Below are 24765 nucleotides of genomic sequence, written 5' to 3' on the forward strand. Positions count from 1 at the left end.
TTTCTGGGTGTGCAAAGCACCCCAAGCCCTTTCCTTGCTATTGGTTTGGCTCAAAGTGGTGCAGGAGAACTGTGGCTGCTGCAGGGGTGGGATGGTGCAGGCAAACTTGCACTGCCCCATGCTCACAGAGAGGACGTGAAGGCGATTCCAGTCAAACCTATCTGACCACCGGGAGATGGGATCAGTGTTAAGGCATGAATTATCCTCTCCCCTGCTGGGGATGCTTTCCTCCCACTAACAGCTTCTTGCAGAAGGTTCCCAACCAGCCCAAGGAGGGATTTGGGAAGGCTGCCTGGCTACCCACACTGAGAAACGCCCACACTTCAGGAAATGGCTGTTTCTCAGGAACCTCAATCCTGATCTACCTCTTAAACCAGCACAAATTTCTCTGGCTTGGCAAAGGCCAGGCCGCTCCCTCCGGCCCGTGCTGGCATCAGCCTCGCCTCTCCCGGCCAGCTGGGTCAGGCACGCTGTAGGAAACCATGGAAAGGACATTCACTGGCAGCTAGGAAGGGTGATTGGAAATTCAAGTATGCTTTCCTCAGCGCCTGGCCCAAGGTGGGCGTCAGGAGCCCCAGACTGGCACGAGGGTTGTGGACATCCCCACTGAAGGGCATTTCCGTGCACCCCACCATCCTCCCCGCTGGATGTCTGCCTGCGCTGGCGTGGCCACGCAGAGATCCACAGATACAATGTGCATCTGTAAATGCTAAAAATAATAAAAAGTGCAACGACGTCAGCTTCTTTAAAACAATCCACACTGCTCTGTTACTGCCACAGGAGGGAGGTGTCAAGGGAGCCGGGGGAAAAAAAACCCTAACTGGAACAGTAGATTGCAAATTTCTCACAGCTTGCACATTACAGTGTAACTGTTCCCAAGGAGCCACAGAGAGAACCTGTCTCTTCCTGCCGCAGCAGTCAGGCCCTTCTCCTAGCAACTCTCCTGCCTGCCCTGCATCCTCCTGCCCTCTCCACAGCCAATCGAGCCTATGGAATTTCTTCACTTAATTAAGGAGGGAGGAGGACAGAGGAGCAGAGTGCAGGGGAGGGAGGGGAGGAAAGTGAGCAGGAACTAAGCACAGTCCTCAGGTTTGCGTCAACGATGCCTTCACCGTAAACAATGGGAAGGAGGGTCAGCCAGCCAGCCCCCCTCCCAGGGCGACCAAGACCTGAGCCAGCCACAGTCCTGGTCCCAAAAGGAGCTTCAGGCTTGGAGTGAATGAGGGAGACCATTCAGCAGATCCACCCCAGAGTGGTTTGTTTTGGAACGTTTTCTTCTCTTTTTGGTTTAAAATGTCACTTGGGTTTTTTTTTTTTTTGTTTTCGTTTTTCTCTCTTCCTCCTATGCCTCCTCCTCCTCCTCCCTCCTAAAGAGAAGCCCCTTCCAGTAAGACAGGGCAGGAGCTGCAGGTGTGGTGGTTCCTGCAAGGCCCAGGAGGCACCGGTCACTTGTGACGCTGAGCCGTCTTCTTCCTTTTCCTCTTAAAGAAGCAGCAGCACCTGGGGCACAAAGGACAAGGAGGGAGAGTCAGCGCCGTGCCTGGCAGCCTGTGATGTCCCCGCAATGTCCCCACGATGTCCCTGCCATCCCCCCACTTGTCCTCATGCAACAGCATCTCTGCCCGCCCGGCCTGGGCCCCACCAAGCTGCCAGGACGGGGGGCAGGTGCTGGTGGGTGGATGGCACCACCAGCCTGGACTGGAGACCAGAGAAGCCACAGATGCCAGACCCCGGCTGGGGTGTCTCACTGCCAGGCCCCAGGGTGCCAGCCAGGCTTCTCCCTCCCAGGTTCCACTGGAACGCAAGGAGCCATCTGGGAAAGCAGTGAAACAGGGACCCAGGTGCTCCACTCCCTCTGTCCCAGCCCAGAGGAACTGGACTGGGAAGGTGAGCTCTGGCTGCTTTTCCCAGCCACAAGACACACGGTTTTCACTACTGCTCACTAACAAAACAAGTTCCAAAGAGACCTCGGCTCAGGGACCAGGTTTCTTTACTGAACCTTTCACGATAACCAGAGCTTCCACCTTGGATCAACCACTCAGTGCTGGGATGCAGAACCCCTGCTTCCTCCCCCATCCGATGTGAGGGTGGTGCACGGGATTAGGGGAAGCAAGAAGGATGGAGAGTGGAGGCTGAGGTGGGGAGAGGAACACCCAACGCAGCTGAACCGTGAGGAGCGGTGGGTTCCCTGTGGGATGCACTGGGAGCAGTCCAGATCCTAAACTCCTCCTGGCTTCCTGCACAACTCCTTGGCCTTGAACATGTATCTACCTTTCTACCCTCAGCCCGCTGTCAGGAATGCTCTGCACATCTGTGTGAGTCCTCCCAAGCTATGTGTCTTTCTCCGTCTGCTGGGACAGCTGTCCCTGGAGAAGCCTGGGTGATGCTGGAAGACTGCTCTGGCAGGCTGCTGGAAGGATAAGCAACCAGAGCAGACCACCGAGTCTTAGAAGATGCTGAGTTGGAAGGGACCCACAAGGATCATTGAGTCCAACTCCTGGCTCTGCACAGGACAGCCCCAAGAATCCAACCATGTGCCTCAGAGTGTTGTTCAAGTGCTCCCTGAGCTCTGGCAGGCAAACATGAGGATGCAAAGACTGTTTTTTCCTACAACCATCTGTTGTAGGCTAAAAACATTCCAAACCACTCCAACATCTTCTCCAAACTATTTTTCACTGGGTCCTTCATGGAGTGTCAGCTTTACACCCCTGTCCTCTCAGAGCTGGAGGAACTCTCACCCAGATACTTGTCCCTGGGGGCACAAGCTTCACTCTGGGGTGCAAAAGCAATGTGTGAGCACAACCTGCCATGAGCTGAGCCTGCCAGCACAGATCGACTGCTTGGGAGAACCAACAACTCTCCCTGTGACATGGAGAGCTCCCACAGCCCCTCAAGAGGAGGGACCTCTCCCACTGCACGGACTGATGTCCATGATTTGTCTCTAGGCTCCTGAAAAGGCCCAGTTTGGCAGTGGGATGAGGAGAAATGCAAAACCCTTGTCCTTGCCGGGCAAGTGATGCCTCCATTGCTGCCCGCCCACCCCGAGGTGTTTGTCTGCCACCTCAGCACCCCCATCCCAGGCTGGAACCCCCACCCCAGGACTGCTCTGGCATTCTGTTGTCCCGGGCCATCTGCCACCATCTCCTGCTTTAGCCTGTTGCAGTATTTCTCCCACAGTAGCCACCTTCCTTCATGGCTTGTGCGATGGTGAGTAAGGGGACGTCACAGGGAGAGGATGGAGGATGCATGAGTGATGGTTTTGCATGCAGTGGGTAAGGGAAGAAGGGGCTGAGCAGCACTCGACTCCTTGGGCACAAAGGGAGCTGACTGACTTCTGGCTGGTTTTCCTTGTGACTGTCTTTTTAGGCTCTTACTCAGAGGTCCAGGGTAGGGTTCAGGAAAGGAAGTCCTGGCAGTTCAGACAGGCAGAGGCAAAACACCAAAATAAAAGGATAAGGCAGGCTGACAATTACAGAACATGATCTCTCTGCATGCAGATGATGCCCAAGAGAACAGCCCCAGACTACGACATACAGAGAAGCCAGAGATGCCAGAGGTATTGGAGGCAATGCCTATGGAGAGCAGGGCAGAGTCAGTCTCCCATCCAACAAGGACATTCCTCGCCACACACGGGCTTGGTCCCCTCACTCTGTGATGATTTCCACCTATCAGCCCACCCTGGAACCTACAAACTCATCTGACTGTCTGCTTGGCCCTTCACTTACTGGGTACGTGGTTTCCCCAAGGGGCACCTCCTGGGACAACCTGAGACTAAGACTGGGACACTTCAAAGCTCTGATAAAGTTCCAAACTGGGCTTGGACCACTGCTAATCCCAACCTTTCCAACCCTTCTTTCCTGGAGAAGCCCATTCACCTGCACCTCAGCTGGCTGGAAAGGAGCCACCTCCCACCTACCCTCTCTGAGTAGGGGCTCTGTCACTAATGAGGACTCCCTGGCCTTATCCTTCCATCCTCTCTGGCCTGTGCTTCTCCAAGAGGAGATTTTCCAAGGAAGCGACGGGCCCCTCTCCTCAACACTCAGTGCAGGGTTTTCCCTTTGTAACCGTCTGTGTGAGGAATTCCTGCAAGAGGCTCAGCCAGCCTAGGCCTGACTCTGCCCAACTCCATCAGGCATCATCTGCTCACAGACGTAAACGTTTGGGGGAGATGGAAAGCCAAATAGGAAAGGATTAAAATCTGATTTTGCATCCATCCATTCAGAGATCAGCCAAATCCCTCAGCCTAGTGTGGCCGGTCAGACACAGCCCATGCCCTCCCCAATATTGCAAATGGTCCTAAAATCAAACAGCTCTGGGTTGGCTTTGACTTTGTGCCTTTTTAGCGTTTGGTGGGTTTGGTTTTGCCAACCCCAGTCTAGTCTGGTCCGCTCCCCCTTGCATGTGGACTGGAGAGAGGGACTCACCACAAGTTGAGCATTTTCAGGCAGCTACAGAGAGTATAGAGAAAAAACACAGAAAGGAAGAAAGAGCGATTAGTTCACAGAGGTGGGATGGAAGCGAGTCACTGCAGCCATGCAAACATGCAGTGCAGAGCGGCAGACACACACCAGGCCTGCCCGCCGCCCGCCCCACACTCACACCACTCTGCCCTCGCCGCCTCTCCCAGGGCGAGGCTCTGACAACACCCCTTCCACGGAGGCACCAGACCCCCAGGTTCTTGTCTGGGGTCACAGAGGAACTCCAGGCCACCATCAGCTCTTGTCCCCTGCAGCTCCAGAAGGGCCTGATGATGGATCTAGACGTGGGACCTGCCCTCCAGTGACACCCACTGCCAGAATCTGGAGCTTTTCTCCAGCAGGCTCCAAGCAGAAGCACTGGCACAGCTCTGCCTGTGGAGTGCCAGGGAAGGCCCATCCCACTACTGCACATCATCTCAAAACACAGAGCCCAGCTCCAGCTCCTGCCAGCTCTCTCTGGCACCCTTTTCTGCAGAGCAGAATCCCAAAGTCCTTTGCCCTTCTTGTGTGATCAGGGATGTCAGGAAAGACAAAGCCCTCCCTGTGGCTAACAGAATGAAGTGATCTATGCTTGGGAATTACAAGAGACCCCAAACCTGTCAGTGCAAAGCAGTGTATGCTCTGCTTCCCAGCACCTCCAGAACCAATCTGGGAGCACACAAACAAGGGGTGGAGAGAGACAGGACAGCTCCATATGCTGTGGGAGAGGGCCTGGGTGGCACAGCTCCTTCCCACCTGGCTTGACATCTCCCTAGTACACAGAGTGGGGGCTGAACCTGGCCTCGCTGCACAAACATGGGCTGGAGATGTTCCTGGTCCTTCCTTGCACTGGGTTGTTGGACCAGAACTGTTGAGGATGACAATCTGCCCCATCCTAGGAGCCACACGCCCGGGGGGACCCCCTTCAGAGCCCGTGATGCCAAGCTGGTGGTCTCTGCTGGCCACACAATCCATATCTAAGAGGAATGTTGCCCACTCTGGAAGTTGCTCCTCAAGATCTCCTCCACCCTCCCAACTTGATGAGGAGCCTGCAGCAAATCTGAGGCTTCTTGGGCTGGGAGGAGAAGGTGTGTCTGTGGCTGCTGGGATCAAGGCCAGGCCAGCTACCAGTGAGCAAGATCCCACACACATGGATTCCCAAGGGATTGGGGAACAGAGAGCAGAAGACCTTCAGGACAACCAGCACAGATGACACATACCTAGGGACCTTTTCCATCCACACACCCCTCCTTACACCTGCCACTTTTCCTCTTCGTACAGAAGTGTCCACAAAGGCTGAGGCAAACAACGGGGGACAAGGGGCACCAGGATCACCCAGTCAAACAATAACCAGGCAGCAGGGCCATGTCTCAGCACCAACCAGTTCAAAGGCAGCCCTGGGCCTGTGCCAGAACTCTGTGGTGACCCTGCAGTGACAGTCCTGGTTTAGTTCAGAAGGTGCAAAAGGTGACGTGATGGTGCCAGATACAGGACAGGAGCCAAAATGGTCAAAGCAGCAGCTCTGACAGCAGTTTTCACACCTGACCACAAGCTACAGGAGAGGTCAGCTTAGAGGGAGCACTTTCTCCTCCACAAGCTGCTTCTGGTTCCTCTCAGGGCTGGACCAAGAGAACTCCCAGGGAGAACAACCCATCCCTGCAAGAGTTACTTCCAGACTGTTCTGGATACCTGTCACCCACCCCTCACAGGCAGAAATGAAGTGACAGCTCTCAGACCAATGATCTCTTTGCTGAGCTATGCTCAAGCTACTCCTACACTCTCAGCCTTGAAAGCACAGCGTGTTCTCCCTCTGCAATGGGGGCTGCTCACCGGGATTCCTGAGATCAGCTCCCGGTATTTTGGTATCTGTGCTACTGAAATGTCTATCTGGCAGTACATGCTCTGAGTAAGAGTTTTATGTTCTCCAGGCATGACAAGTGTCAAAGAGAAGCAGCAGCAGCAGCAGCACTGAAGGCACCATGCACAAAAGCAGCAAGGAAAAGGGCATGGGACACGAGCACTGAGGACTTTGCCACAGAAAAATGTCCCCACTCGCTTCCCAGGAGAAGGATAATGACCAACCAGTGGAAAGCCTGTTGTAAAGCAAACGTACTTAGCTTCCTCCACCACCTCCACCTCCGCCTGCGCTGTGATGGGTGCGTTGGAGTGTGCTCCTGTTGGGTCGTCCACGTTCAGCTCCCCGTTGGTTGAGCTCACCACCTGCAACACAAAGGAACACCCCGTTCACGAGGCTCCCTGGCAAGGGCTGCTGAGGGAACGGGAAATCTGACAAATAACCATTTACTCCTGTCCTCTTCGCCCTCTCAGCAGGCTGCTGAGTTTTGTGGGTGCCTTGGAGCCTCCAGGCTGCAGCAGCCAGGGCAGAGCAGCAGGCAGGGGTCTGTGTGTGTGCCCCTTGCTCACATTCCTGTGCCCAGCACATGACTTGGCATCGAGAGGCTCCTCTGGGAGTGCAGGCACTGGTGTGAGCACTGACTGCCAGCCCTATCTACACACACGAGCTGTACCATGCTGATTGTTTTCTCCTGACACTTTTACAGGTGAGCAGCTCAGTCCTGTTGCCTGACAGGACTGTGGGGAGAAGCCTCAGTCCTTAAATCTCACTCCTTACACAGCCAATTTTGGGAATTACGTCCTCACTCCACAGCTACTGACACAGTCTCTCATCTCTTTTTGCCTCACACCTGAGATGATGGCTCACTCAAGCTCTTCCATTACAGGATAACCATCCAGTTCAAAAGAAGTGGCCAGTGAGGGGAAAGCTTGCAGCTGGCTACTCTCTTAGTTGAGGGCTTGTCTCTTGGGAAAGGCAGCACAAGATTTTTGAACCATAGAGTTACTGCCACTGTGGAGTCCAGCCCTGTAGTGCTTCTTCCTTACTGTGGGTGAGCCTTTGCTTGTAAGAGCAGCCACAGGACTGGACCTTATTTAACATCAGATCACACTGCAAAGGACCCTCCACCATCAACTCAGGTGCCTTAGAAGAAAAACTGGGACCCTGAACTGCTCTCCCTTCCCACAGGGCACAGCTCTACTGCTGCCTCAGGCTTTTTCACCACACTTTAACCCAGCACTGGTGCCTGCTGTGACACCCCCAGGTGCTGCTATGGCTGTGGAGTTTCTGCTACATTTTGTTCACCACCCCAGGGCATGCTGGCCTCTGCCATTCCAGCTGCCACTCCGAGGTTCCTGCTGCAGCTCATTTCACCATCTGCAGAGGCACGGGGACTGGCTGTCCCTGGGGTTTGCAAAGGAAGTGCCTTTTCCATCCCTTCTGCCCGCCATTCCTTCATTTCAAAGTTACAGTAATTCAGAAGGAAGAGAGCTGTATTTTCCGTTCCAAGGGAGGTTCCTGCCTTCCTTGGCAGATACCCGTCTTTCAAACCAAGACATCCACATAATTTTCTGGATGACTAATCACTGCTTCATTACTATGACAACCCCCAAAGCATCCTGCATGGGAGGGAAGTTTGGCCAACCCTTCCGTGCTTCACCTGGATGTTAGCACAGGCTCCTGCATCCTGCTGTGAAAACTGGGAGCTGCTCTTGGCTCCAGAGCTGTCAGGACGCCTGGTTTCCCCACTCTGATCCTCCTCTTAGCCTTTTAAAAAGGTAAAAGGAGGCATTTCCCATAGGGTGGGGGCAGGGGTGGTACTCAGAACTCCTGGTGGCTCTGGATGAAATGACCACAAGGGATGAAGGGAATGAAGCCCTTGGAGCAGATGTCCCCTAAGTCTGCATATTATGTTAATTTTGAACACTTCAGTCCTACAAGAAGCTGCTGTTTCCACCAACAAGGTCCCTTGGGCTCTGCCAGGACAGGTCAGAACCTGGCTCACATGGTGCTCAGAGCTCTCCTTGAGTGACAACTCCTTGGTCTTCACCCCTTCCCTTACCATGCCTGGGCTGCCCCGGGTTCTCCAGACCCCCATGCTTCCCCTGCAGATCTGCAGAGCACTGGCATTAATTGCATTGTTCCCAGGGCTCTTCCCACACTTTGTTCAGCTACTTGTTAAATCCCATGTTACAAAAGGCTTTGATTTTCCTCCTCGCTTTTCACATGCCACCACTTCATTTTCATGTGGCAAATTCAGCCTTAAAGGGAATGGGGACTCGAAGCTGCTGACCTGCCAAAGTCCAGCATGAGCTGGGGCGTCTGCTGAGGAACAATTCTCTGCAGCTTAGCAGACACACAGAGCACATTTCCTGTTCTCAACTGCAGATAAGCAGAATTTTAGTGCTTACAGGGACACAAGGAGCTCGTAAACTGCTCAGGTTGGCAACTCTTCCCATCCGATTCCTAGGGCTGCTTCAGTGCTGCTGTCACAAGGAAACATTCCCCTCACCAGTCTGATTTTTATTTATGTCTCAACATATGTTACGCATGAGCTGAAAGATTCCTGTAAGAGCTGTACATGTTGTGCTAGCAGCCCTGTCCCTGGGGAGGCTTCTTGCAGCCCATCAGGGCAGAGGAAGCCTCCATGATCAGACTGTGAGTGACCTCTCCCCACCTGCCCACAAGAATGCCCAGAGAATTCAGGCTGTGGGAAGAACATAACACATAAAAGCAGCTAACTATGACACAAGGAGAGCCATTTTGCTTTGGGTTTCTAGGAGGGAGCAGGGGCTCACTTGATGGACTTGTAGGCTTGCTTGTAGGCTGCTTTTATTGTGGAATGAGACACTCATTAAAAAAGTGTTATATGAATTATATGAATAATATGAATAAAAACATCCACTCTGTACTGAGTGCTGAAGTTGTGCAATCACAGAATGGTTTGTGTCAGCAAGAACCTTTACAGTCCATCCAATCCAACCCCCTGACGTGGGCAGGGACACCCTCCACTAGAACAGGTTGCTCCAAATTCCACCCAGCCTGTCCTTGGACACTTCTCCAGGTTACTCTGCTCACATCTGAGAGCAGAGCTACACATTGATCAGGTCCTCCTTATCTTTGTTTTTCTGCTACTCAGTAAAATATCTTCAAATTAAAAGAGGACCGAGGCTAATCAAGCCAAAATCACATTAAATGCAACTAAGTATCAAGAATAAGTAAAAAAATGTCAACCTAATCTGCATTTTTCTTAGGGACATCCTGCACTACCTGTCTCCTTGGCTCAGCTCTGTCCTGCTCCGAGCACTAATTCCCATTTCACCAGAGCCATTGTTCAGGGTGCTGTGTCTGACAGCAGAGCCAGCTTTCACAGCAAAGCTCTGCCAAAGTGATAGCAGAGTTCTTGTTTGCTTGGATGACTCCTGCACCTTCTCTCCAGCTTGTCCAGCCAGCTCACTCTGGCTCACTCAGTGCCAGAAGGTCCCTCAGCGAGCCTGAGTGACAACCAGGACATGTAGGGCTTCACAAATAGGATTTTTTTAGGAATTTGCAAACACTGTAGTGCCAGCTCCAACACTGTTGCACGTGCTCTGCTCATCTCCTTCCAGTGCAACCCTCTGGAGATCCACCTTGTGCCCACTGTGCCCTCAAACTGGTGGTCTGCTGTGGAACAGCTCAACTCTTTTCCCAATATTAATGGAGACTGTACAACAAATCCTATTTCAGCTGCCTGTACTGCCCTAGGGCATCTCCAAGATAGGGTAGAGGGTACTTTACAAACCTACAGATCTACTAATGCCACTCCTTTCTGTCTTCAGTTGAACAAATTTGGGTTCAAAACAGCTAAAATTTTTTTGTTGAAACAGTAAAAGCCATGGTGTTGGGTATCACAGCTTGGGTCCCTCCCAAACCATGCCTGGAGCATGACATATGGGACAGCGCCAGTGAAACTGCTCTCCTGAGCACAACATTTCTGCAATTTGAGGAGAATTCAGGGGGTTTAGCACAAGGGCTGCACACAAGAGAGGGAAGAGGTACCTGCACTGATCCTCCGTGTCGATCTGCAGCCAAATGAGATGTCAGGTACGAGGTATTTGTCTGCCGGCTCGGCTGGATCTCCCACTCTCCGCGGCGATCCGATGACGCCTGCTCAGGAGTTCAGCAGCATGAAAGAAACAGAAGGGAGGGCAAAAGGTGAACGAGGAGAAGGAATAAAGGTCTATTGGTTAGTAAGTTAGTTTCTTTGCAGAAAGCAAGGCATTTACACTTGTAGCTGGGCTAAAATTCCCCTTTACCAAGTGCACCTCATTATTTACTTCCATGGTGGCTGCACTGATCCACTGTGGGAGTGGATTTCACATCCTTCAGCTGCTGTATAAAGGAAAAGATCTATTCTGGAAATAATTTCTTTACAACAGCTTCACTTCCGTGGATTTCAACATGGTCACAATTACACTCACAGTATTTAACTATGTCTGTCAGGCCACATACACCAGAGCACTTAGCACGGCAGCAAGATGGGATTCACAAGCTCAATGTCCCTCAAACACATATTTTTAAACTAAAATTTGCAACATAAACCAAAGCCAAAGGCAGTTCCACACACTGATTCACCTGTGCAGTGCAGAAGGAAACATCCACACCTGCTTGACTGTAGAGAGGGTTGGGGGCTTTTGGGGTTTCTGCAGAAAAGTAGATAAGATGCTTTGGCTAACAAGATTCCTCTTTGCCCCCAACAGATGAGCACAACAAGTGATTTAAATTATTAGAACTTCATTTATTTCCTTAGAAGAATCACTTTGCATTTGAAGCTCAGGTGGGTCACTGTTGGGGGTTAGGGTTTTTCCTTTTGTTTCTTTCTCTCATGGAATGTTGTCTCATCTGTTGCTAAGATACTTAAGAGAACAAAAGATGTGGCTGGGACGAGAAGGAGGAGGACCCAAACCCACGCCTCCAATTCAATTCTCAAGACTTTTTTTTTTTTGCTTTTTGCCTTTAGAGAAATGTTTTGCTCAAGACTTTAAGGGAACATCCCTCAGAAGAGAATTGTTTGTGTTTTGGTGAGAACAATCTGATTTCCCTCATGGTATATTAAACAATTAATCATCCTATAATGTTTAGGTGAAAATATGACAAAAGCTGCTGTGCAATCCAGAACTGGACTATCTGTGCAGCTCAGAAGAACAAGGCCTGCAGGCTGCCTGCATATTTTGGAATTTCTTTGGGCCTTTGTGAACTAAAATGCCTGAAAACGAAGCCAGGTGTCACTGTGCTGTCAAGGAAACACGATGCCTCACACACACAATGTGAAGGTCTGTGGTTAAGGTGGACAATAGGAGACTGGCTGAACAATCCTCCCAAAACCAGGGGGTTAGTGCATCCATCAGGGTATTTATTAAAGCAGATGACTGTATCAGGGCTCACACACCAGCCCACACTCATCACCATGTACACATGCTGCAAACAACCCAGCCTCCTACAGCAACACTGCCCAAGGAGGGGTCATCTCCACTGGGATGTGTCTTACCCTGTGTTAGCTGTGCAACCCTTCAGAGCCCAGCAAGGCTGAGCCCAGGCTGTTACACCCCATGCTTGGTTCTGCACCCACAAACCCTGGCTTGAGGAACTGAGCAGAACCTGGAGGCTGGGGGAGCAGAAAAAGCCTGGGACCACTCCCTGAGAATAAGAGCAGCAACAGCTCCAGCTGGGAGCTGCAATTGGAGATTTACTGCAAGTCTGTGAATTCTGTTAACACAGAAAATCCAAACTATCAACACCAACAAAACAGTACAACAAGAAAGGGAAAAATGGGAAATTCAGTTTCCCCGTGGCAGTTCATCCAGACTGTGATGCCTTCCTCAGGGTTCTGCCCTGCCTGTCCTTTGTGCTCTGCAACACTCACACTGTGAACTGGACACTCTAAGAAGGACACATGGATGCTCTTGGGACACACATCCCTGTCACACCACAAGCTCTGTGGGCAGAGGGCACCTGGGAACAGGCTGCCATCAGCACAACTCTCAGTCTGCTCCACAGTCCATGTGCTACGAGAAAAAGCACATCAAAAAATGTGGTAGTCATGGAGTCTAACCATGCTGCATGTTTAACTTTAACCTGTTTACCCACAAACTACAGAAAAACAACCCCATTCCAACTGGACTCTGGTTAGCTCACAATACCAAGGAATTCCACTGGTTGATACCTTATTTCAACAACCTGTTGCTTTGACAAAATCCTGCTCAAATCACCACCTCTAAGTTAAGCAGGATTTGTCCTTGCTGTTACCAAGAATCATCCCCATCCATCTGAACTCTGCTTCTCCAGTGCCAGGGGAGCTGGGAGAGGAGCCAAGCAGCACACCTGATTGCGGAGCGCCTGCTGGGATGGTCGGTCCCGGTGCATGTGGCTGTCTCTTGTCACTGCAGAGGTTCCAGAATCCACATGGACAGATCCCACGGGAGTAGGCTGGAAAATAAGGTGTTCATTAGGGCTAAGACTCTCACATGCACAAACCCACCTTGTCAAGCAACAGGAAGAAGAAAAACATCAAAACACTGCCCAAAGGAGCCAAGGAGAATTACAGCCAGGGCTATAAAATCCCTGTGATTTACAGTCATGAAATTTGATGGTGGACACCAGCACCGATTGTCTTGTGTAAAAATTAATTAAGAAGATACAGTTAGGTGCCTGTCTCGATGTCAGATCACAGCTAGTGTGTCTCACACAGAATTATTACAACTGAAAATATACAGGCTTGTTTTCCTCATCCCATTGTCTCACCACTTGTAAAAATCACGCTTGCATAGAAACAGGACGTGTTAAAATTAAAGCTTCATCTGCTCTCTTCTCACCCAAGTCATAATCCCTGCTCCCAACATCGAGATCTCCATGGCAACCACCGTGGCTGTCAGCAACAGCACACTTGTCTTACAAGGTGCTCTTTATCAACTGCCTTTGTAATTAAAGAAAAATGAAGAGAAAATCTTGATTCACAAAGGGAATGATTTCTTAGGAACTCCGTTGAGCACAGTAAGCATGGGGAATGCTAAATATAGTTGGGACACTGAAGCACCAGCAGTGGTACAAGTTTAGCACTGATGGCATTTGATTTGGCACCAGTGACAATTCATTTACAGATGTCTTTACTGCTCTTTGGGGTGGGTCATGAGCAGAATGACCCAAAACCAAAGAGCTTTAGATTCTTCTACCATATTTCCCCACAACACATCCTTTGGCTAAGATTTTCCTGAGTTTAACTGGGTTTTGATGGTAAAAGTCATGCAATGAGATCAGGGTGATGGTCCACATGGAGTCATGGAACTGCTAAATGGAGGCTGGTTTCTCCCACATTTCCTTGCCATGTATTGTACAGAGGTGGTTCAGTCTCTGAGTGTCCTCCAAGATATTCTGAGTTCAGGAGAGCAAGTTTAGTTTAGATATCTGGGAGAAGTTCCTCCCTGTGAGGGTGGTGAGGCCCTGGCACAGGTTGCCCAAAGAAGCTGTGGCTGCCCCACTCCTTGTAGTGTCCAAGCCCAGGCTGGATGGGGCTTGGAGCAACCTGGGATAGTGGAATGTGTCCCTGCCCGTGGCAGGGGGTTGGAACAAAGTGGCCTTAATGATCCCTTCCAACCCAAACCATTCTGGGATTCTACTATCCACTGACAATCCATCAGAAACCTGCCTTGATCTCCTGCACCTTTTTGATGGGAACATGACCATTACAGGGGGTTTCTGTGATTCTCCTTTAAGATGTATTTTAGATCCTGATCTCCAATCCTGTGTTAAACCAGAGGGAATTAATTCTCATCATGATCATTGTCACAAATGGGAAAATGAGGCTTGAATGTCCAGAGAGGTGGATGGGGTCTCTTTCCCTCAGGAAAACTTTGAGGCACTGCAAGAACCCCCTGAACTCAACATCAGGACATCTCACCGTGTTGAGATTTGAAAGACTTGATCCTAAACTCACTGGCATTAATTGGGATTATTGAGAACAAGAAGGCAATGCTGGGGAAGCAGCACCTGGAAGGCAATGCATGGGATTGTGCAGGGACAACTCACAATTGGCCTGCCGACCCAGTCGTAGGCGTAGTCAAAGGTGTAGCCTTTCTTCTCAAAGAGCTCTGTGAAGATGGTCCGTAGGTAATCGTAGTCTGGTCTCTCAAAGAAGTCTAACCGCCGGACATAGCGGAGGTACGTGGCCATCTCCTCTGTCAGGAAGGGGGAAAAAGCAGCAGCTTTTATCCTGGATCTTTCAAATGAGTTCTTAGAAACCAATGTCTGGGCTGCCAGCGCTTACCTCTGGCTTTTCTCCTACAAGTTGTGGTTTTTTGCAACAGTCCTCAATGAAAAACAATTCAAACGCTTCTCAAGCAAAGATGGAAGCCCCACCTCTGCTCAAATCTGACTTCCACACCTTGATTTATTCTAAACATTTGTATAAACAGAGTGAGAAATAAGCTCACTGAACCTGACAACAGGCTGCTCACAGGTATTTAGAATGCTCTTGCCCAGAGAAGCTGTGGCTGCCTCATCCCTGAAAATGTCCAAGGCCAGGATGGATGGGGCTTGGAGCATCCTGGAATAGTGGAAGGTGTCCCATCATGACACTGGCAGCACCTGAATATTCAAAACTAGACTAGAGGGGGAGGCTCCAAGGTTAATTTACCTGAAAAGGGTTAATTTACAGACCAGGGTTTGGTGTTAGGATAATTAATTGCTTTCCTGCATCTGGGTCGCACTTTGCTTGCACAGAATATTGAGTCCTGGGAGCTCATGTCCTGCCTTTTCCCAGCTCTCCCTTGGCTCATGGCCTTGACTTCAGCTGACAAAAATAAGAATAGAACTGCTTATTGATACTTAACTCTGTCTGTAGCTTGTGGCTTGCATGGAGGAAAAAGAGGGGGAAAAAAGTGCAAGAAAGAATCCTCTCTTTTAAGTACCTCCAGAAGTGGGAGAACCAGTTTCAGGCAAGGAAGGGACAGAACTCAGTTCTCTCATCTACCAGCCCAGACCTGAAGGAGCTCTGAGGAGGAGTATTGGCAAAAAGATGACAACAGCCAACCTGAAGCTGTTCTGCTTGGAACCAGATGGATTTTGGAATGAGACATCTGGGGAATTACAGTGACTTGAGTGAACAATGATCCCATTCCAGGCTTGCTGCCCCTCATGCTGGAACGACAGCTCCTACAGGAATGGGATTAATTGTGGGTGGTCTCCCTGGTGTCAGGACTTCAGAAATGCTCCACAAAACCTCCCAAGCCCACTCTGTGGCCTGGAGACCCTGGGGAAGGCACTAACTCTGTACCCTGCTCTCCTGGCTCCAAGGTCTGTTTAACTGGAGATCAGGTATTGGGCTTGGCTAGAAGCACACTTTAGTAACACTCTCCCTAAAATTGCTCTCAGAAGGTGGAATTCATGGACAGACACACCATTCCATCTTCCAAGCTGGCCACCTATGCCTGCAACACCTGTAAAACCTTCAATTTGGAAAAGAATTAACTCAGTAGTTCCAGCACAGTCATTTGGGAAAGGGAAAATAACAAGGAGCTTTTTGGAAGGAAGCCAAGGAGTAAAACAGGCATAGGAGGCCCTTGAGCACTGTCCAGCCTCCTTGATGAGAAGAGTTTTGTTCATTTTAAGACCTCAGGCCCTGCTAATTTATAGCAGCAGCTCCAGTTGTTTGCCAGCTTGAGGAACGATGTGATGGATACACATCATCCAATACTTTCTGACAGGAGTGCAGGCCCATCCTACTTAACAAGGCATGGCCACCTCCAGCTGCACTCACACGATCCCATCAGGGCTTTACCTGGAAAGTTCTCACAGAGAACTTCAACTGGAGTGTTTCTCTTTGTGTCCCCAATCTTCTGATATCTCTCTTTTAAGGTGTCAGCCTGCAGCGCACAAAGACAAAACAGTTGTGGAGAAAGAGTTCAACCATGTGAGAAAGGACATGCTGTATGGGAAGAAAAACAAGGTATTTAATGCCCATTCTGGGTGACACCAGGAGATGTTGCTTGTAACTGAACTGCATCCAGGACTACACCAGTAGGAATATGTCACAGGCTATTGGGAGAGAACATCCAAGGATGTTCAAAACAGTTCACAAAAGGCAGGACGCTTATTAGTGTCTTACAAGGCTCATTTCTCACAGCTCAGTCCTGAGGACTGTGCAGGGAAGGTTTCATGGGAGAACGAAATAAAGGTGCATGAACTGTGATGGCACATCTGGACCTCCCCAGGCTAAGGGCCATGGAGCTGCCTTCACAAACAAATGCACAGCACTTGCACAGCACATTCACAGCAATTTGGGTGAAATTCACAGACCCATTCTACAGCAATTTGGGTTTTCCTCTGTGCAAAAGGATGTTACCCACATTGATAATGACACTAGATCAGTGCACTTCTCCCAAATCCCAGGCTGCTCCCACACAGCCTTTCCTGTCACCTCCAAAGCATCCATCACTCAGCACTGGTTTAACAGCTGGTCAACAAGAAAATGAAACCACTTGCAGTTGGAATTCCCACCTAAATCAACCCGAGGCAGAGAAGTCTGCTCCAGCTGACACCCTAAAAGTGGGGTTTCTTGCCTCCATTTCAAAATATGTCAGTTAGACCTGGCAGCAGCATAATTAGCACTGTAGACCTTCTCTGCAGACACAGCCCTGACAGTACAGTACTGTCAAAAGTCTAAGCCAAGGAAACGTAGAAGGGCAAAGATGCCACATTCTAAATCCAGCTGGGGAGTCTGTGTTTGCCCTGGACCTCAAAAAGGAGTCAACTAATTCTTATCAAGTTTAACACGGAACTGAGGAACTTTTGTAGAACCTTGTATAAACTTGGAATTATTTTAGAATAATTTACAGGATTAATTTAAAACAGATGAGTTCAACTAAGCCAGAAAAAATACATACTAGAATAACACACAGAGAGGCGTGGACATAAAATCAGAGAGTCTGATTTCTTTCACAATCCCTTTCATGCTTGAAAAACCCTTCTTTTCTTTTATGAGCAGTTGCCAACATTTCTGGCATGTGCCTGATGAGGCTGAGCTGAGAGTAACTCAAGAGGTGGTAAAAAACAGCTGAACAAGGTCTATCAACCCAACTGGGTCTATACCCACTGACCAATGCAGGGCTCTGCCAAGCAGCTCCTGAACCCAAAGCCTTGGCTCCTTTTACCAACAGGAGCTCTCGTCTTCCCTGATAAACCTAACTTGATCAGTCCCTTCACTCCCTTCAATGCCAAAACTGAACACAGTAGCTTAATCATCAGGGAGGTGATGGAGAAGTGAAGATGCAGCTTCCAACAGCTCTGGAGCCAGCAAATGACTTACTCCTTGTTAGCTCAGCTGATGGATGTTGGCAGCAGTCAGCAACTCAATTTCTTGCAGCTCTCCACATTGTACACAGCATCTCATAAGCTCCCCAGCACTGAGTGTCCAGTGTCTCTGGAGGGAAGCCAAGTCCAATACTTGTGCCAGAAAACCAGTTTTTCAAGCTGAAGTCCATCTGTGCATCTAAACCCATCAAACTGCTCCATTATAAACACGGATCACAGATGCAGCTGGGGGATTGTGTTGCCGTAACTGGAATTTCATAAACAATCACTGTGTCCCAGTCACGCTCCAGTTCAGGGCAGCTTCCAATCACAGCTCTCTCATTGCTGTCTCTGTCTCTCTGTTCAACCTTCTCTCCAAAACTGTACCAATTTGGCAATTTGAAGTGCCAGGTAAAGCATTTCTACCTTAAAATTTTCCCTGCAGCTAAACTTAATGCCTCGGTGTTAGGCTGCAAGAACACAAAGGAGAGGACAGAGTTTCTGGCTGGATTTTGCCAACGTTTCCCAGTGGATTCTCCTTTGGGTAGAAACTAGCCAAAGTTTTAAAGGACAAAACCTAAAGCTTGAACCTACCTTCAATCCTTGCCAGGGCAGGCTGCCTCGGAGGAAATACATGAACATATGGCCAAGGGCTTCCAAGTCATCTCGACGACTTTGCTCTGAAAGAGAAGAGGTGAAATTATTGCTGCAGAAGCAGAAATGGCTCTGAGATCTCTGCAGCAGCCACACCTGTACCCGAGATAAAGGTACCACAGGGACGTTCTCTCACTGTCTGCAGCTCAGATCTTGTGCAAAACCAGAAGGTTTTTCAGAAAGCCAGAAAATGTGTAAAATCAGCCAGAAGCCATGAGGTAACATGGGAACTGCACAACACACGTCCAGCCTGAGGTAGAATGGGTAACTCTTAATTGCAGAGGAATAAAGCAGTGCCTCAATTCTTCTCTGACCTGCTAGTGTCAATGGTGCCATGTGGTGCTGGATCATTCCCTCTGGACTAAAGGGGAATGGGATACTCACAACCAGCTGCAGGGATCTACCCTTGCACAGCGTCAACCCTTTCCTAATTTCCTCTGCTGCTCATCAGAGCAGATCAAAAATAGCTCCTTCCAGTGCCATGGAACACTTGCTGCTGCTGCCACATGCAGATGTTGTAATTATAAATGAAGGGGGGAAAAAGGGGCATGGAGCCAAAGGAAAAATATCCTAAAACAAGAAGCCAAAATGTATCCAAAACCCCAAGGGAGGATATAAGAGAACAACAGATGTGGAGGCAACACTGGGCTGGGCTGAGCTGCACTCTTGGGTTCACTGAGCTCATGGACTCATTTGGTGCATCCTTCCCTCCTCTGAACCCCACCTGCTCCAAAGAGCAGGATCCAGGATCCAGAGCAGATCCAGCCCATGACACTGCAGCCACTTAACCCACAGGAGATGCTGGGAGTGGGAACACTGGGCAGAAGGGAACTGAACCTACAGTTCCAGCAGTTATCCTGATAAAAAGGGGAAAAAAAGAAGATGCCCTGGGTAATTTAGTGCAGGGATGCAGATGGACTTCCAGGAAGATGGTTGAGTGCACTTGTCTCTCAGCAAAACTGCAGACTCCTGAGTTTGAAACATGAAAAGATTGATTCCACCTGGGCTGGTCTCATCAGCTCCTCACAACCCCTCTGGGCAGGGACAGCCCCCTCAAATACACCCCAGAACTGATTTGGACCCTTCCCTTGCATGAGCCATGGTGGGAGCTGAAATCCTGTGGGAAATGGATCCTAAGGAAGGCACACGGTGCACTTCAACCACAAACACATCTTCCCTCCACATCACCTGCACCAGCAGCTTCCCAACCTGCTCCCACTGCACCCTCCCATTCCTCCATCCCTGCCTGACTCCTCACTTTCCAGAATTAGAAACCAGGCTCATCCCTCCTTACTCCCCAAAGACAGTGAGCTCTCCAAGTGGGATCCAACACGCTAGGAAGCCTCCTGGAGAATATTCCATTATCTCACTGCTTGTATGGATTTAAGAGACTATAAACACTTAATAGGTTATTTTTTGCCTTTCAGCCACAGAAATGTAATCTTCTGGTAGGAAAGAAAACAGGGAGGAGAGGAGATGAAAGCCAGGTTTAAAGTTATTTAAATCATTCATTTTCTCCAACCAATTACTAGGTCAGGGAACATCCAACTCTAACACCTGGAACTGGAAGGCATTGGGACAGTGCTGTGCTATAAAAATCTATTTGTCTATCATCCAGTGCAGCAATCACTGCCTGCCTGCTTGTCTTTTATCAGTGCAGGGCTGCTCCCAGTTATTTAGCTCCTAATAAAAACTGTAATTATGAGGCTTCCAGCATTTCAGCTGGCTCAATTCCTCAAAAGAAGGGAGGGAAAAAAAAGCCACATAACTGTAAACTGCATGGGGAGGTTCACAAATAGCTTCAGGGGCACAAGAGAGCTCAGCCAAGATGCTCTGGGAGGTCTGCAGGATTCAAATGGCAAGCTGGAATGTGTCCAGGGAAGGGACTGGAGCTAGGGAAGGAGCTACAGCACCAGGAGCAGCTGAAGGTGCTGGGGAGGCTCAGCCTGGAAAAAAGGAGGCTCAGGGGGATCTTCTGGATCTGCACAGCTCCTGACAGGAGAGGGAAGCCAGGGGGCGGGGTTGGGCTCTGCTCCCAGGGAACAAAGGACAGGGGAACAAAGGACAAGAGGAAACAGCCTCAAGCAACACCAGGGAAGGTTTAGGTTGTATATTAGAAAATAATTCACTGAAAGTGTTGTCAGGATTGAACAGGCTACCCAGGGCAGTGGTGGAGTCACACCACGCTGGGAAGCGTTCAAAAGACGTGTGAGTGTGGCACTTGGGGACATGGTTTAGAGGTGAACACGGCAGTGCTGGTCAGTTGTTGGACTCAGTGACCTCAGAGAGCTCCTCCAGCCTGAAGGACCCTCTGTGAGCTCTCCCCGTGCAGACAAACCTTTGCCAAGGTGTGTGTTGATGGACATGTATCTCGCTGTTCCAGTGAGGCTCTTGTGCTCCCTGTAGGGAATGTGTTTTTTGGTTTCAGGGTCAATGTACTCCTTGGCCAGTCCAAAGTCTATGATGTGGATGACGTGCTCCTTCTTGTTGCCCTGGCGGCCGATGAGGAAGTTCTCCGGCTTGACATCCCGGTAGATGAGGTTCTTGGAATGCACGTACTCCATCCGAGAGATCTGCAACAGGAGGGAAACGTCACTCGTGAGCAGAGCTCCGGCTCCCAGCAGAGCTGCAAGAGGAATGTGTCATCCCCTCCTTTCCAAGGCTATCACGCTGTGCTCCCTGCTTTATTCCCACGGAAATGGCAAAGGCTGTTTCTGAGGCGTTACCACTGGGATGCAGCTCTTGGCAGGACGCCACGGGGAGCTGCAGCAGCCTTTTTGTATTGATTTTAAACATACTAAACCGGTTACCAAGAGCTCTTCCCTTGCCCACCTCCTTCCCCTGTTGCTCTGTGTCTTACCACCTTCCTCCCTCGACCCATATGTTGTCTTAGACATGCCAGATTCTTCATGGAGGGGGATTTTTGGGCAGGCAGAAGCTTTACGATCTTCAAAGCTGACTAAAATAATAATTAATCTCACTGCTGTCAACTAGGAATATCTGGAATATTTTTCAGCTTTTGACTAGTGTTTTTCCTGAAGTTTGACTGGATGGGAAGGTGGAAGGGCAGGAACCCCACTTCTGAGGTGACAGAGTGTCTCTAACAACACACCTTATTCAGAAGATCACCATTAAAATTGCTTTTGAAAAGAAACATATTGCAGGTGTATTGTCAAGCAGTTCTCCTTTGGGTCCTGAATTTAGAGATGATTCCAAAGGAAAAACAATTCTCAATTTCATTTCATTTATTAGATTTAGTCACTTTCATGTGTTTCAAATGAACACACATGAACCCCCATTTATGGCTGTCCTGGTTGCAGCTGCCCTGCATGCCAAAGGGCACAGTGCCTTAAACAAGATGCTTCCTTGGAAAATCACTGGGACTGACCCAGATATTTGGGGGCTAGAAATGCCAGGAAAGCTCTGCAAAGTTCCACCAACTCCCAGTTTTGCACTAACGAGCCTCAGTCCCCAGAGGTCACTGCCACACCACTGCAAGGGACAGCCAGTGCCACAACCAAGGGGACATCCAGGGTGAGGGCCACAGCTTGGTCATCCCTTGGCACACAGCTGGTCACCCCCACAGGCTGGATCCTGCTGGGACAGCTCTGCAGGCTGGAGTCTCTGGCTCTCCCCCAGCCAAGCAGCAGGGACCCCCTGTCAGCCCTTCCAGCCCCCTGCTCACTCCCCTGGGCTGGCAGACCCCAACTGCTCCTTCATTTCTCACTGAATCCAGACACATTCCCAGCTGGCAAACCCAGACCACTCTTTCTCTTTACAGATCTTGGAGCCACACCTGGTTTTAAAAGTCCACATGCATGTGATCCTCCATCACACTCCCAGGCCCTGACCATGCACCCTATTTTAAAGGAAAATCTGCTGCATTTCTCAGAAAGAAATAGCAGCCCTCCTTATAAAATAAACAGCTGTACAGGAAGGGCAGCAGACAGGGAAAAATTAGCTGCAGGTGAGTGAGGCTTAAAAACCAGAATTTGCTCCAAGACTCTTCAAAGAAGGGAAGAGCACGTGCTGCAGCTCCCTCCCCTCGACGCAGTGATTGATTCCAATGTGCAGAGAAAATGGGTTTCACGGCTAACAGCCATTATTTCCAATCAATTACAGGCTGGTGCAGAGCAGAGCAGATGCTCTTCAGTCATTCTTCACACTTTGAATCACCTACAGGACACAGCAGCAGGTCGTGAGACAAAAAGCCAGGCTGGGAGGCAATTCAAATGAAGATGCAACCCTTGAAAGTGGAACAAAGAGTTTCCTCGCCTCTCCACACATAACAAGCTTCCAAGTGGAGCCTGACTGGCTCATTTGATTTGTTCCTGCTACCAAAGCAGCTCAGTTGTTGAAATCCCAACAGCAATTAGAGAGCCTGAAAAGGGCCCATTTTTTTCTTCTTTAAAAACTCTCGGCAAGTTGCAGCAGGCAGGACAACAACCTGGACAGCTGAGGTGTCAGGTGAGCCATTATGCTCCTGCAGCAATCAAGGGTACTTATTTTCCTGCCTTTTTTCCTCCCACCTGCCTTTTTTGCTTCCACCACACACACACAGCTGCTGTGGGGTCTTTCATATTCCTTCTTTACTTCCACCTGCCTGGACGCTTCATGCTGGAGAGCTTTGCTCAGCCATGGCAGCTGAAAGACACTGCCCGAGTCAAAAAGATGTTTCTTGGAGTAGCTTCCATGCTTTATTCACCCTGACAAGACACTCTCCCTGCTGGTGGCTGCTGTGATGTGGAGAGTCTGGGCTGCAGCTCCCTTGCAGACTCTGCCTGAGCACACACGAGCAGCGGTGCTGCGGCACAGCCTCAGCATCAACCCCGGCTGAAGAACAGGGGAAGGATGCACAGGTGCAGTGCCCACTCCTTTGGGTTTGATCTACAGGCTCAAACACTCTGATTAATTCTTTTATGGGCAGAGAAACCACTCGAGGAACTGGGACTAACTTGGAATTGCTCTAACACTGGGAAAACAGTTCCTTTGGGTTTGATCTACAGGCTCCAACACTGATTAATTATTTTAGGGGCAGAGAAACCACTCGAGGAACTGGGACTAACTTGGAATTGCTCTAACACTGGGAAAACTGCAAGCACGGGAGCGCTAGGGTAGATGGAAAACTGTGAATTGCAGAGGGATTTTCATGGCCATGGCTGGCTGAGTCCATCCTTGAAGCCATAAATTTCCATTTCAGATGTCAGAGAAACCTTTAGGAGGGGGGAGAATCCCTTGGCACACAGCAGGACCCCTGTGCTGTGCTGGAGGAATGAGAGGATATTGTGACATTTAGCAGGTGCCAAAGAAACCCGTGCTTTCATGTGCCTTCCTCCTGCCAAGGCAGCAAGTGTAACAAACCCTCTCATCCCAGAAAGGTAACTCTTAAGAGACTGATCTTGACAGCAGTTCCATCTCTAGATCTTCCTGATAAATTTGAGCCCTTCCTCCACATATCACCTGCTTAAATACAGATCAGATCAGGAGAGAATGGAATTAATCTTGTTCAAAGGCAACTTTGATGGTCACTGGTAGAAAAACATCTTGCCACAACTTGGTCCAGGTGATATCCAGAGTATTTTTCCAGTGCCTGGTGGCACAACAGAGCTTGTTGTAAGCTGTCAGTGAACTTTGTACAGGCTGGGCCTGGCCAAGAGTGAGAAACGGAAGCCTGAATAAAACATTCTGCCTTGATTTATGGGCTGTGGAGACTGACATCGTGACCACATTTTAATTGCCAAGCTTGGCTTTGTTCAGGAGCTTCACCTATGGATCTGATCTACTGGATGTCTTCAGCTGCATGTGGAGTGTGGAGGAAGCAGTTTGAGTCTGAACAATTCCCCAACAGGCTGCCTTCCTTGAAGAATCACTGTCATCCAGTCTCTCTTGCCCTCAGCCAGGAGAGCCTTCCTGATGTAAAACTATGCTTGAACTCTCCTGTAATCACACGTGGCACTTCTTAAGAGACATTGCCCTTGTTTCTCCTAGAGAAACTCCTCTTTCTTCTAACATCTGTAAAGGATTCATCCTAGTCCTGGGATGCTGCCACCTGTCAAGCTCATTCACACCAGCCAAGCTGAAATATGTATTGAAAAATATATTTCCAGGATGTTTCTGGTTAAAAACTGACCATGGGACTGGATGCTCCTACAGACATGGGGATCATCCTAAGTATGAGGAGAAAGATCAATGCCCATGGTTAGAATTACAGCAGCTTAAGCAGACTTGGCTGGTCAGAAGCAGGAACAAAATGTAATTCATGGATGGGAACCCAAGGAATTTGAGAGTCCAGCTTTCCTTTCTCATATGTCTCACACATGAGTGTGACACACTAACTGCAATAATTTAGTGTGGGAGAAAGACAATTTTCCCTAAAGCCTTGTGGCTAGAACAGTTTTTATCTCATTTGAGCAGTAAGTGCCAGTCCCTTTGGAAGCACTTCTCCCAGGGCACACCTGAGGATGTCTGATGTGTCCC

The 24765-nt window shown here is 49.6% G+C and overlaps 1 protein-coding gene across 2 annotated transcripts in view; it reads right to left on the bottom strand.

Annotated features, from left to right (window-relative positions):
- Positions 1-741: 741 nt before the first annotated feature.
- CSNK1G1 (casein kinase 1 gamma 1) overlaps positions 742-24765 on the bottom strand; it is a 76202-nt gene continuing 52178 nt past the window's right edge. Inside the window, exons 6-14 of one of the 2 annotated variants that reach the window (XM_039722823.1) lie at positions 20627-20861; positions 18229-18314; positions 16124-16208; positions 14374-14522; positions 12673-12777; positions 10351-10458; positions 6571-6677; positions 4425-4448; positions 742-1500 (exon numbers count right to left, since the gene is read on the bottom strand). In XM_039722823.1, the coding sequence (XP_039578757.1) occupies positions 1446-1500; positions 4425-4448; positions 6571-6677; positions 10351-10458; positions 12673-12777; positions 14374-14522; positions 16124-16208; positions 18229-18314; positions 20627-20861 (954 nt within the window). In that variant the 3' untranslated portion in view covers positions 742-1445. The remainder of the gene's footprint in view (positions 1501-4424; positions 4449-6570; positions 6678-10350; positions 10459-12672; positions 12778-14373; positions 14523-16123; positions 16209-18228; positions 18315-20626; positions 20862-24765) is intronic. The other variant, XM_039722824.1, reaches the window with a different exon arrangement.

Source organism: Passer montanus, unplaced genomic scaffold (genome assembly GCF_014805655.1).
Source record: "Passer montanus isolate IOZ18808 unplaced genomic scaffold, ASM1480565v1 scaffold5, whole genome shotgun sequence".
Classification (NCBI taxonomy): domain Eukaryota; kingdom Metazoa; phylum Chordata; class Aves; order Passeriformes; family Passeridae; genus Passer; species Passer montanus.